The sequence below is a fragment of the Anolis carolinensis genome, chromosome 2 (genome assembly GCF_035594765.1).
Source record: "Anolis carolinensis isolate JA03-04 chromosome 2, rAnoCar3.1.pri, whole genome shotgun sequence".
NCBI lineage: Eukaryota > Metazoa > Chordata > Lepidosauria > Squamata > Dactyloidae > Anolis > Anolis carolinensis.
Window position 1 is genome coordinate 101,823,191 of NC_085842.1, and position 13,705 is coordinate 101,836,895.

General features: G+C 39.3%; 2 protein-coding genes across 7 annotated transcripts in view; one reads left to right on the forward strand and one right to left on the reverse strand.

Annotated features, from left to right (window-relative positions):
• fam13b (family with sequence similarity 13 member B) overlaps nt 1–13,705 on the forward strand; it is a 117,480-nt gene that overhangs the window by 99,964 nt on the left and 3,811 nt on the right. For 4 of the 6 annotated variants that reach the window (XM_062970316.1, XM_062970314.1, XM_062970317.1 and 1 more), the window contains 8 exons: nt 4,463–4,595; nt 6,382–6,463; nt 7,030–7,259; nt 7,747–7,830; nt 8,855–8,950; nt 9,977–10,060; nt 12,088–12,278; nt 12,637–12,738. In XM_062970316.1, the coding sequence (XP_062826386.1) occupies nt 4,463–4,595; nt 6,382–6,463; nt 7,030–7,259; nt 7,747–7,830; nt 8,855–8,950; nt 9,977–10,060; nt 12,088–12,278; nt 12,637–12,738 (1,002 nt within the window). The remainder of the gene's footprint in view (nt 1–4,462; nt 4,596–6,381; nt 6,464–7,029; nt 7,260–7,746; nt 7,831–8,854; nt 8,951–9,976; nt 10,061–12,087; nt 12,279–12,636; nt 12,739–13,705) is intronic. The other 2 variants (XM_008104866.3, XM_003217514.4) reach the window with 1 other exon arrangement.
• Nucleotides 12,703–13,705, reverse strand: part of pkd2l2 (polycystin 2 like 2, transient receptor potential cation channel) — a 42,450-nt gene continuing 41,447 nt past the window's right edge. The window contains exon 15 of the mRNA XM_062970327.1: nt 12,703–13,617. Within this exon, the coding sequence (XP_062826397.1) occupies nt 13,572–13,617 (46 nt within the window). The 3' untranslated portion in view covers nt 12,703–13,571. The remainder of the gene's footprint in view (nt 13,618–13,705) is intronic.

Genomic DNA, 13,705 nt, shown 5'->3' on the forward strand with positions numbered 1-13,705 from the left:
AACACAGCCTACAAACTATCTACAGACCTACTAAGAAAATTCAACAAATGCTACATTCAGCGATGGACAAGAGGGATCCTCTCACCTCTGCAGGAGTCTACTGTATCCCATGCAGCTGTGGACAAGTCTACAGAGGGATCACAAAATGCAGCCCCCAGACATGAGTCAAGGAACATGAAAGGCACTGCAGATTAACTCAACCAGAGAAATCAGCCATAGCAGAGCACTTGATGAACCAACCTGGACACAGTATATTATTTGAGAACACCGAAATGCTGGACCATTCCAACAACTATCATGTCAGACTACACAGAGAAGCCATTGAAATCCACAAGCATGTGAACAATTTCAACAGAAAGGAGGAAACCATGAAAATGAACAAAATCTGGCTACCAGTATTTAAAAACTCCAAAATCAGAACAGTAAATAAGGAGCAACACTCTGGAAACAGAAGAATTCCAGACATGAATTAGTCAGGGGCAGCTAACAACTGAAAAAAGGATTCCCCCAGGCCAGGACATGAAGCTTGGAAGGCCATTTAATGCTAATCAAGGTGATTAATTACAACATTCACACTGGCTTCCAACATACAAGAGTTCTTTCCCCCACCCTGGACCTTCCACAGATATATAAACCTTCCTTGCTTAGTTTCTCCATATACCTAATAACCTCTGAGGATGCCTGTCATAGATGTGGGCGAAATGTCAGGAGAGAATACTTCTGGAACATGGCCATACATCCTAGAAAACACACAACAGCTCTAGGTTTTGTAGGTTTGTTCTTAAGTTGAATTTGTATGTGAGTTGGAACCGGTACTTTTTTTCAAGTGTAACTCCAGCCAAAAATATGTATTTTTTAAAAGCTTTGAATCGCAGAGGGAAGGGTTAACACCCTAGTGATATTTGTATTGCTGACTATGCCCTTGTTTAGAATATTTCACCTTTTTTTCCTGTGATAATTGGATTTTGAAAAAAAATTGCTTGCTGTGGAAACAAGGGTTAGTGATAAAGTTTCAGTGGAGACGCCTTTTCCCCATGATAACTGTTTCAGGAGTGAATTTCCCTTTCGTAGGATAGATTTCTCTCACTTTCTGTGTCTCATCCCCATTTGTAAGTTGGATGTGAAGAAAAAGTTCTGCACCTACACAGAAAAGCCAGTTTAAACTCAACCTTCCTGGTCTAAGCATGTAAAGCAGTGGTTCTCAACCTGGGGTCCCCAGATGTTTTGGCCTACAAGGCCCAAAACATCTGGGGACCCCGGGTTGAGAACCACTAATGTAAAGGATAGAGAAAGGTTGAATGGATTAGAGTAAAGGCATAAGGTTACTGTAATTCAAAACATCAAGCGGACCAGCATTTTCCCCTTCCTCCTTTGTCCATCATAATCTGACATGTGCATTCCACAGATATGATCTCCTTTGAATACCTATATAATCAACTGAGTTGGACAGATTGTGGTCAGGGAAACTGCACGCTAGGCTCCTTGCAAAATAAAAGATCATATGTGTTGTTTCGTGCTTTCATTTCATTTCTGACAAAAGACCTATTTCTTCCAAAATAATAGAAAATGGTAAATAAAACCAAAGCAAAAAAACTCTGAATTCTTCTGCTTTCAGTAAATACAGAACAGTTCTAATATTCATTTTCAGAAAAAGATGTTACACCTGTCTATAATAAGTATCTGTGGTAGCTATTTGTAGTCTTTTCTGGCATTTTCTTTTGTACTAATAAGGTTTAATTTAACAGTGAAGTTGTTGGTAGTTGTAAATAAACAATTAGTGAATGTATTCAGCTCATTTAATGATTTCCTTACTACAATTTGAGGGGAGAAAATATTCTAAACCTTTACTTAATCCGAAAAGAACATACTGAAGATTGGTAAGTCAGCTTCAACACACAAAATATTCTCCCAGAATCTTATTAGAAGCGTACATTTGCTTAGATGTTTTTTATACAAGCAGCTCATTTCAGTGTGCAGGAGGGTAAGAACTGAGTAGTCATTACATTCTGATATGTTCTAATTCACTGGGACATGAATTCATTTTTACAGTTTTACAGTAATCATATATGCCTTGAATTTCATTTCCTCCATTGGCTTGTTCAGATATAATTAGGAGTCCAAGATAACCATAGTAGGAATTCATTGTAGACAGACCTGTCTTGTCTGAGGGAGGGAGGGAGGGAGAGGGATATATACACACACACACACACACACACACTTTACTTAGGCGATCCCTCTTAGTTCGAGGATGATGGTCCTCCATTTCTTGGAAGACGCCTATGCGTGATTTTTTTAAATGTGTGGAGGTCGGTGCACGGCCGGTCAACATACAGTCTTCACAGATTGAAGTCCCAGAAGTGGTGTGATTAACACAACAAGAGTGGCTTCTCAGTCTGTTGCAGCCTTCTTCCGCCTTCACAGCCATTGCAACATGTACCATGTTATCCTCCACCTGCTCCGCCGTTGAGGTCTTTGGGTCTTCGGATTGTTCTTGGTCTGGATCCTCCCCTGTGGCCACTCCTGGGAGTATGAGACTCCTGTGGTTGTGCCCGCAGGTTCATTGGAACATGCAAGCCCCCTCACCACGTCAAGGTGACAATCCATCGAGGGGAGATATATATATAGTCCCATCTGGCTCTACAGTCCTTGGTCCAGCTATGTAAAATGCAGCCATAACGCAAAGGAGAAGACCAAATCTTGGATAGTATGATGATGGGTGTGGGGCATCCTTTTCTTCAACGATTTTATAACACTTTTATAGCATCATAGGTGCCCCTGGTCTGAGCTGCTGAACTTGCGGACCAAAAGGTCCCAGGTTTAAATCCCAGGAGCGGAATGAGCGCCCGCTGTAAGCCCCAGCTCCTCCCAACCTAGCAGTTTGAAAACATGCAAATATGAGTAGATCAATAGGTACCGCTCCGGCGGGAAGGTAACGGTGCTCCATGCAGTCATGCCAGCCACATGACCTTGGAGGTGTCTATGAACAATGCCGGCTCTTTGGCTTAGAAATGGACATGAGCACCAACCCCCAGAGTCGGTCACAATCGGACTTAACGTCAGGGGAAACCTTTACCTTTACCTATAGCACCATATCAAAGTCAGTTGCTTCATAGGTTACCTGAGATGAGATGTGTGGGACTTATGTGGTACATCAGGAACAACGAACGTTTTGGAATACTCAGAATGCTTCAGCATAGTCTCATGCAAAATAAATATACTATAGAGAGAAAAGAAAGGAAAAGTACATAAAGGAAAAAGGAATGGAACCACATGTAGTCAGAGAGGGTAAATTTTTTTTTAGACCATTAACAAAATAGAGGCATAATTCATGGTTAACAAACTCCTCAGTTTGGGGATGGGTGCTGTTTATTATACAGCTATTTGATTCTTCTCTTTTGCTTGCTGTTCTTCTCCCTAATTTAATTTCCAGAATTAGAAACAAATTAATTTTTTTATAGCATTTTGATTAGAATATTGTCTACAGAACAACCTTATCCAAAAATCAGCTAGTATAGCAGGGAATAGTTAACAAGGTTAAACTGAAATGTGTAACTACCTGATACAGGCCTCGTGTCAAATAGATAATTATTCTGTTTAAATGGGGAATTAGGTCTCTGAGCTGTTTCACTGAGTAATAACATAAAATTATCTTCATGTGTAATAAAGAATGATAGAATCATCAGATAGTTGTAAAGACAAAGGACACTTCCTTGTCAATTATCTTGTGATTCATGGAATTTGTCTTTTGGTTATATATCATGAGAATAAAATTAGTTTGGAGCATATTTGCTCATTTTAAAGGAAATATTTAGGAATATAGGAGCAGAATTAGCATGGCTTTAACAAGTATAAATGTATAGTATAGATCCTTTCAATGGTATTGCAGTTTGATGTCTATTTTTTCAATTGCTTTCAAACTAAGAATTCTGTAGGCTTTAAGATTTAGGTGTTAATAAGGTTTTTTTCTATTTATAGCTACATTGTGTGGAATGTCTATTAATAACATTGACATGGGATCAGAAAAGGGATTAATTTTCGGTCATTGATTTTCTATTTTAGATGCCTTTTACAGCTGCAGTGTGAAAGAGCTGTGCTTTTTCCCTTAGAGAGAGGGTTTACATAGTTTTTTAGATGTTATAGTTTACAGCTTTTGGAAAAATCAGTCATCTTGTGGTAAGAGGAAGGGGTAGTTCTTATCAGAGATTCAAGCTCTTGTTTTTCTGCTTTTTCGCCTGCCATGTTCTCAGCTGAGTAAAATACAACTTTATAGTGAGGATTAGTGATAGTGTTTTGTGAGAAAAGGTAGCTGGTGAGACTGTTTTTATTCCGTTTACGCCATGGGCATTATGTTGGAAATAAGCATACCTCTCCTTGCTGTTTTTCTTTTTTCTTTTCTTTTTTTGTATTTTGCAAAATGTGCATGCAGTGTCTAAAATCTTGCATCCCTGTCTTTCAAATGCAGAACTCGAAGAGCATCATTTAGTAGTTCTAAGGATGACAGAAAGGAAGAAAAGACTCCTTATCAGCTAGTCAAAAAGTTGCAGAAAAAAATTAGACAATTTGAAGAGCAGTTTGAAAAAGACAAAAATGTCAAGGTAAGCACACCCACATTTCTTTCACCTTCCTTTTGAGGTGGGCAAAGTGCAGCTCGTGGGCCAATATTTTGGAGGAGCATTGGGTACCACAAACATTGGCTGCATTTTTCCTGTCTCTGATTTCCACCCAATATATGCATAGTCTTTTAATATATATTTGATGTCAACTAGACATAACTAGGAGATTCATAACCTTACATGTGCATTCCACAGAAGTGACCTCCTTTGAATATCCTGTATAATCAATTGAGTTGGACAGATTTGAAGTTTGTGGTCAGGGAAACTATATGCTAGGCTCCTTGCAAAATAAAGGATCATATGTGTTGTTGTGTGCTTTCATGTCATTTCTGACTAAAGGCCTATACAACTTGGCAGTAGTAAGGGGCCAAAATTAGATAGGCTAAATCTCTTGGGGTCACAGATAGGTTTTTAGCACCCCACTTTCCAAGTAAAGGTATAATTAATTAATTAATTATTAGGATTGTTGTTGCCGTAAGTTGTTGCCCTAAGTTATTTCTGACTTACGGCAACCCTAAAGCGACCCTATCATTGGACTACAGATCAAAGATCTGGCTTCTTTCTCTTTCTCCCTGTGCTGGGATTTGGAGTCACAGCCCTCCAGCTGGCTTTCCTCTCTTTCTTTCTCTTTCTGAAGGCATAGTAGCAAGGGGACGGGAGACAAATGCTTTTTGTGCCAGGAGCAATGGACAGCCAATGTCACCTCCTGCTCCTGGCATACAGGGTATCCCCCCATCTCCCCATCCCCTCTCCAGAGAGAGAAACTAGATACAGATACAGAGTCGAGGCCCTCCATCTAGTTTCCTCTCTCTTTCTAGAGGTGCAGTGGTAAGGGAGTGGGGAGATTTGAGAAAGCCCTGTGTGCCAGGAGCATGGAGTTGCAGGGGATGGGTGACAGTGCTGTGCTTTTGGTGCATCGTCCCACTGTGGGCTGCACTAACTCCTTGCACAGGCTGCATCCAGTCCCTGTTGTGCAGGCCTGCCCTAAGGTAACCTTAAGGTGGGGTGATTTTGGGGGGGGGGGGGGGGGGGCAGAATGTGTTTAGAGAACCTTTGCCTTCTTCTGAGGCCGAGAGTGTGTGACTTTCCTAAGGTCACTCAGTGGGCTTCCATGGTTGAGTAAGGATTTGAACTCTAATCTCCCAGTAACCTAGTCCAACACTCAGACACAATGATAAAAATACTTATAAACCCACAGTGATATACAACATAGTAAAATATGAACAAAAAGCGGGGGGGGGGGGGGGGGAAGATCTTCATCACATGATCAGTAAAATCAGTGTGCAGAGCTAATAAGATTTCAGGAAAAGCTTGAATAGAAAAATGTTCCTTAAACAGGCTCCTAAAAGTCAGGATTACAAGTGGTTGTCTGATATTGCCACAGAAACGTCACCATAGAATATGAGCTTGCTACACCCCAGGCTCTTTTTTTTCATAGCAGACTTCTGGACAGTATAGTATCACCAATAGTACCCCATTATAAGACCATCAGGCAAAGATACAGGGAGAAGGTCAGATCTGAGTCCCCTTTTGGGAGATAAAGCGGGGTATAAATAAATGTAATAATAATAATAAACCTTCAGAGAATCTGATTTCAAATGGCTTAATGAAATCATGACAGACAGCGTTGTGCATTTTGACCAGCAAGAGGAAGGGAGGACATGATTATCCCATGATGAAGTTAGATATCTTTTGTTCAGTATTTGAGTTCCATACTTTGCTTGAGGATATTCATGTCACACACAAATCTATTTATCTATCTTTGCAGCCTTCATATTCTGATATTGCAGCAAATCCAAAGGTTTTAAAATGGATGACGGAGCTTACCAAATTGAAGAAGCAAATAAAAGGTAAGAGATTGCTTTTTTCAAACAACAACTCGTGTATCTTTCTGGGAAAAAATTCTGGATCTGCCTTTTTACCATGATTATGATTCACACCTTATACAATTGGCTTTCCACATTTGTGGGTTTAATTTGGGGGGATTTGAGTATTGGCAGATTTCTATGTGGCTCTAGAATCAACTCCTGCTATAAGTTGATCACAGACACTTGTTGGGGAGCCCAAACATTCCAGGGGAAAACACTTCTCTTTGATTTTGTCGGTCCTCCCATGCAATTCTCTGGTAACATTCAAGCAGAGTCGCACTGGAGGACCCTCAGATTTATGGAAAGTGCTCTCTCTAATTTTAAAAAAATGGTGTTTCTTTTATTCACATTTTTCCCACTTTCATGGGGATCCTGCACCCTTAACCCTAGTAAATGTGGATGACACACTATAAATAGTTTGCATATTGCAATGGGCCTGGATCTTAACATATGAATCAAAATCCTCATTACTCTTTCAGACTGGGTGATTTAAAGGTAATAAAACGTGATATTTGACTTGGGTTTGGTATTTTTTTTCTGGCTTTTAGATGCAAAGCACAAAAGTTCAGATGGCGACTTTGTACCTCAGGCGCGTCCACGAAGCAACACTCTTCCAAAAAGCTTTGGTTCATCTCTGGATCATGAAGATGAAGAAAATGAAGATGATATGCGAGTTGCACAAAAAGAGAAGAAGCCGACCAAGGAGGCCACAGTTGAACTCATTTTTAAAAAGTTGAAGGAAAAACGAATTGAAAGATGCTTACCAGAAGATATAAAGGTAAACATTGTTTATATTGTGAGTCTAAATGAAAGAGAGGGCTGAAATGGAAATATTGCAGTCAAGTACATGCCCTAATGCAGCTTGCAGTTCCCGTTTTATTGCAGTGTCCCACTGAATATTCCAACCCTGGTGATCAGTGGGGTGACAGATGTCACAGCCAGATCACCCTCACATCCATACTGAATATTAATTTTATAGGAAGAAATATTGCCCTGGTTCAGAGCCTCAAATGAGACTATGAAATCCTACACAAATAAAGAACTCAACATTTGCATGATTTTGGGACACATGAAGCATTTATTAACATTGAATTAATGGAGGAATCTCATGCAAAGGAACAGCTGTCTGGGCTGTATTCCATGGAGTTTTAGTGCCAATATGCAGGTCTCTTTATATGTCACAAGATTTAAAAAAAATAATTTTAGCTTTGGAAATGAGCATATATTGATGAGAGTGAAATGTTTCTATTTCTGTTCCGCTACAGAAAATGACAAAAGATCACCTGGCAGAAGAAAAAACATCACTCCAAAAAAGTCTCTTGTACTATGAAAGTCAGCATGGACGCCCGGTAATATTTCATGTATTCTCTCATTTATAACTCAGAATGGCAGGTTTACTAGATATGTTTTGTGTTGAAGCCCAAACTAAGAATCAAGTAACAGCTATTTAAATGCTTTATTGGTTCCTTCTTAGACCAGTATTTTCGTTTATATTACAAATAAGATAAGAGTGGAATTTGATGCATAATTTCAATATTAAAAATCAGGACCATTTGGAAATAAGTTAATTTAAGCTTCCTCTGCCACTCTGTCTTAATGTGTAATTGAGCCTCTGGAATTATAATCATGGATAGACAAGTGTCGCCATTCATGTATATTCAACAGTAGCATATTTCTGCCTTGGAGCATTTAGGGGAGGGAGTTTCAGCTCAATACTCTATAGAAGATGATTCCCATTTTGGAAATTCCTCTTCTGTTAACTATTAATTAGGTCATCTACAGATTCTAACTTGTGTTATCCTGAGATTTCTTATCTGTTTGAAGTTACACTGTGACAAGATCCTGCAATGACATGCAGTAATATGAAGGGAACTCTTTTTCAGTTAATACACTTTTGTCCAGGTGGGAAACATTCTTTTCAGTTGATATTCCACTGAGTTTTGACTTCCTCCTCTTTGTTTTAACAGAGTGACTGCAAAAAAGGGGTGAAACATTCTTAGAGGTGGTTTTTATTTCTCTTCCTTTTATCCAGAGAAACAGGCATTTCCCCATCTGTTGGAATTGTCATTGTCATGATAACCATGACAACTTGCAGATATGGATATATTCAGATATTTCTTAGCTTCAGCAAATGTGCTGCCTCTGTCAGTGCCTGCAACATCTGAGCAAACTTATATTTGTCCTTCACATTACATTCAAATTGTGCTCTTCAAACATAGTGTTAAGCACATGCTGGCATATTCTAGTTTGTGGTATTAATTATAAACATTTCTGTAATGCTTAAAAGAGAATGCAAGTCTTTTTTCTAACTATAGGAGACAGTCTATTTTATTTATTTTCACTGTTGGATAACCTATATCAATTTTCTTGTAGGTCTCCAGAGAGGAAAGACATGTTGTTAAACCCCTCTATGACAGATACAGGCTTGTGAAGCAAATGTTAACTCGAGCAAGCATCACTCCAATCCTTGTGAGTTGAAAACCTGTGTTTCAAAGATTTTCCAGTTGATTGGTGTTAACCTACCCCAACAATGAGAATTGTCTTGCTCTGTGTTTCTCTTCTGGAGTCATTTTCTAGTTCTTGTGTTAGGAACCATGCAGTGAAGTATTAGATAGGATTTCTTAAAACTCTTTATGCTAATTTTACCTGATGGTCTAGCTTTTGAATAACTACCGTGTTTCCCCAAAAATAAGACAGTGTCTTATATTAATTTTTGCTCCCAAAGATGTGCTAGGTCTTATTTTCAGGGGATGTCTTATTTTTCCATGAAGAAGAATTCACATTTATTGTTGAACAAAAAAATGAACATTTATTCTATACTGTACGGTAGTTGTCATCACAAACCAGCATAACCAGACAAACTGTGAATCCTATCAAGAATTTCTTGTTACTACCATTATTTCTATGTACAACTGGTATGTACATTTACCAATCCTGAATGCTCTGGTGTTCTGTTTGGCAGGCGCTGGGCATGCTTCCAAACAAAAACTTTGCTAGGTCTTACTTTCAGGGGAGACCTTATATTTAGCAATTCAGCAAAACTTCTACTAGGTCTTATTTTTCGGGGATGTCTTATTTTCGGGGAAACAGGGTAGTAAATAAATCAGCTTCAGTTCTTTCTTTCCTTTCTGTTAGCCACAGAAAATGAATCTGTTTTTGTGCCAGCATTCATCAGTGCTGGTTATGAAAGAATGTATAATTTTTAGAAGTGATGATCTTTCTCTAGACTCTTTGTAAAAACTGAAACAACAGTTTGATTTCATTTGCAGTAGTTGGCACTAAGATACTAGAGCTGCATAGGATTTAGTGTTCTCACTTTATTATGTTGTTTACAGTAGCCTGAAGATAGATGTTGGCTAGGTTTCAGTGTGCCATTTTGCTAACATAGGGAAGGGTAGAAAATGAAGCTGCACAGTCATTCTAAAAATAACTGGAACAAAACTCAAAGCAGTATCATTCCTGTGTCTTGTTTAATGCCTTGCGATTTTGTTTAAGGGATCACCATCAACCAAAAGGCGTGGCCAGATATTACAGCCTATCATTGAAGGAGAAACAGCCCATTTCTTTGAAGAGATTAAGGTATTTTGAGTCTCCAAACATGACAATAGCTTTAATATAAAAGTTCCAAGAGTACTTAAGAGCACTTAAGTGAAAGCAACTCTTCCCTTTCAGTGATGTTCTAATAATAATAACAATAACAATAACAATAATAATAATAACAACAACAACAACAACAAAACATTGCATGGAAAGTTCCTAGACAAAATTGAAGGAAAAGCTGATAAGGAGAAGACCTGGCTCTGGCTCACGAATGGGACCCTGAAGAAGGAGACAGAAGGCCTGATCCTTGCAGCCCAGGAGCAAGCCATCAAGACAAATGCAATTAAGGCCAAGATCGAAAAATCAGCTGATGACCCAAAATGCAGACTGTGCAAGGAAGCTGACGAAACCATTGATCATATCCTCAGCTGCTGTAAGAAAATCACACAGACAGACTACAAACAGAGGCACAATTATGTGGCCCAAATGATTCATTGGAACTTATGCCTCAAGTACCACTTCCCAGCAGCAAAGAACTGGTGGGATCACAAACCTGCAAAAGTATTGGAAAATGAGCACGCAAAGATACTGTGGGACTTCCGAATCCAGACTAACAAAGTTCTGGAACATAACACACCAGACATCACAGTTGTGGAAAAGAAAAAGGTTTGGATCATTGATGTTGCCATCCCAGGTGACAGTCGCATTGATGAAAAACAACAAGAAAAACTCAGCCGCTATCAGGACCTCAAGATTGAACTTCAAAGACTCTGGTAGAAACCAGTGGCAGGTGATGGGCACACTAGGTGCCATGCCAAAATATTTCAGCCGACATTTGGAAACAATAGACAGTGACAAAATTACGATCTGTCAACTGCAAAAGGCCACCCTACTGGGATCTGCACGCATCATCCGAAAATACATTACACAGTCCTACACACTTGGGAAGTGTTCGACTTGTGATTTTGTGAAACGAAATCCAGCATATCTATCTTGTTTGCTGTGTCATACAATAAAATAATAATAATAATAAAGACTGCAAAGACTGTGGCACACGCCAGTCAAGGTGGTCCCAGTGGTGATCAGCACGCTGGGTGCAGTGCCCAAAGACCTTGGCTTGCACTTGAACACAATCGGCATTGACAAAATTACCATCTTACAGCTGCAGGCCACCTTACTGGGATCTGCACGCATTATTCGCCGATACATCACACAGTCCTAGACACTTGGGAAGTGTCCGGCGTGTGATCCAGTACAACAGCCAGCAGAGTGTCTGCTGTGGACTCATCTTGTTGTGTTTCAAATAATAACAACAACAACAACAATTTTATTTATACCCTGCTCCAAAGAACTCGGGGTGGCTTACACTGGGACAAGCCCAAAACAGTATTATATCAATAAAAACAGTAACACAATAAAATCACAGTATAATAACACATCTTACGAAAGTTAAAGAACTTAAAACATAGTAATCCCAATCAGTATTCAAGCACCATAGGACATGGGCCTTTTAAGGGGAAATGGAAACCTGAAGGTGCATATTCTTCAGTGACTAGGGATGGGAGCGACTAAAGGTAATAAAGTGCATGGAATGGCCAAGGCCTAGGTAAAGCATATGGGCAATTAATTATCAGTTACGAGAAGGCACCTGTGAACATCCACGTTTTCAGATTCTTCTGGAAGGAATCCAGGGTGGGAGCTAATCTAATCTCCTTTGGGAGGGAGTTCCAGAACCTGGGGGCCACCATCGAGAAGGCCCTCTCTCTCATCCCACCAACTGTACTTGAGACGGAGGTGAAATTGAGAGAAGGGCCTCCCCAGCAGATCTTAGAGCCCATGTGGGTTCACAGGGGAAGATGCATTCACAAAGGTCCTGAGCCGTTTAGGACCTTATAAGTCATCACCTGTTCTCCTCCACCTCCCTCTGTGCTTTCAAAGGGGCCATAGAAATCTGAACATGAATGCATATGTAGTGAAACCGCTGTAAATGTTTCTGGGTATATTGCTAACTCTATGGAATTAGCAATGGCATGCTCTTCCACTACATTTATTATATTATCTTCCAGGAAGAGGAGGAAGATGGAGAACTTTCTTCAGAGTTGACTGATATCTTAAAATCCAATACTCAAACACCATCCATCACTACCAGCCCTGTTGAAAACTCAGAGTCTGATGCTGAAGAAAACCAGGAGAAGTTGACTCGAGAACTCCGCCTCTCTAGCACACGGGCAGCTTCCATGTACGTAGACGTGACAATGTGAGCACAGATGCCCCATTCAGAATTTCATAGATGTTTCTCAAAATAAAATTGTGGGTTATAGTTGTGTATGAAATGCAAGTGATTTCATGTGAAATACGTTCTAGTTTATTCATTCAACACAAATATTTCATATAGTTCTTTCCTCAGTATTAAAGCAATCATTTGAACATTTTCCCCTATTGAAACACACTTGATGAGAAATTAATAACATTTATTAGATCATAAGTGACTTCTCAACAAAATTAATTCCTCAACAAAAGTTACTATCTAAAAAATACTATTGCTTCTTTAGGGGATGATCTATTGCACAGTGACTGTAATAATCCAATGCATTTTCTTAACCATCTCTCCCTAGGCCTGAATTATTGGAGCAACTTTGGAAAGCCAGAGCTGAAAAAAAGAAATTACGCAAAACACTGCGGGAATTTGAAGAAGCATTTTATCAGCAGAATGGAAGGTTAGTTTGATTTACAGTACAGTGTTCCCTCACTTATCGCTGGGGTTAGGTTCCAGGACTACCAGCAATAAGTGAAAATCCGCGAAGTAGGGACGCTATACTTATTTTAATATTTATACATTATTTTAGTAGTTATATACTATTTTAAGTCTTTATCAACCAATCGTGTGTTGATAAATCGCCGCCGCCTTCTCCCGTTGCCGCTTGGGCTCCTTTTCTCTCCCTTTGCCGTCGCCTTCCTCCCTTCCTTAAGCTGTAAATTGTAATTTTTTATTATTTATAATAATCTTTTAGAGTTTATTGAAAAACCGTGAAACAGCGAATCCGCGAAAAGTGACCCGCAAAGTAGTGAGGGAACACTGTATTTGTTTAGATTAAGTGTTCGCTGTTAATGGGAACAATGAGAAGAAAAAATGCACTTCTCTTTCTTTGACAAAGGCAGAAAATACACTAAGAGTGTGTTAATTGAAATATATAACATGATAATGAATTCCACATATTTTAGTAAGGTTAGCAAAAACAGTATCAGTGATCTAATTAACATCAATACAGATGAGTACATTTAGTACCCAATGGAAAACTACAAGGATCAGGGGTTGTTTTTTTTATCCAGGAATTGGTTCTGTGCAAAGGACTTGATGAAGCTGGAGATTTGTTGCACAGTGCTTTTTGCAGTCGAAGGATGTATTTAAAATCTGCAGAGATAGAAATGAATGCATAGAGCTTTCCATGTTCAATGTCCTACAACACACTCTCCCTGCACAGACTGGGGCCTCAGATCTGGATGTGGAGAATGGAGTGCTTGGCACCAACAAACGTTGCTCCACCTTGTGCTATTCCTGTATTTCTTTAGAACTGTGGTTCCCAGTGTCTCCGCAGCTGCTCCAGCAAAATAAAATAAACATTGAATGAAATTAAAGAATGAGAAAAAGTAGAATCAAAATAAGAAAACTTTGTAAAAATGCAA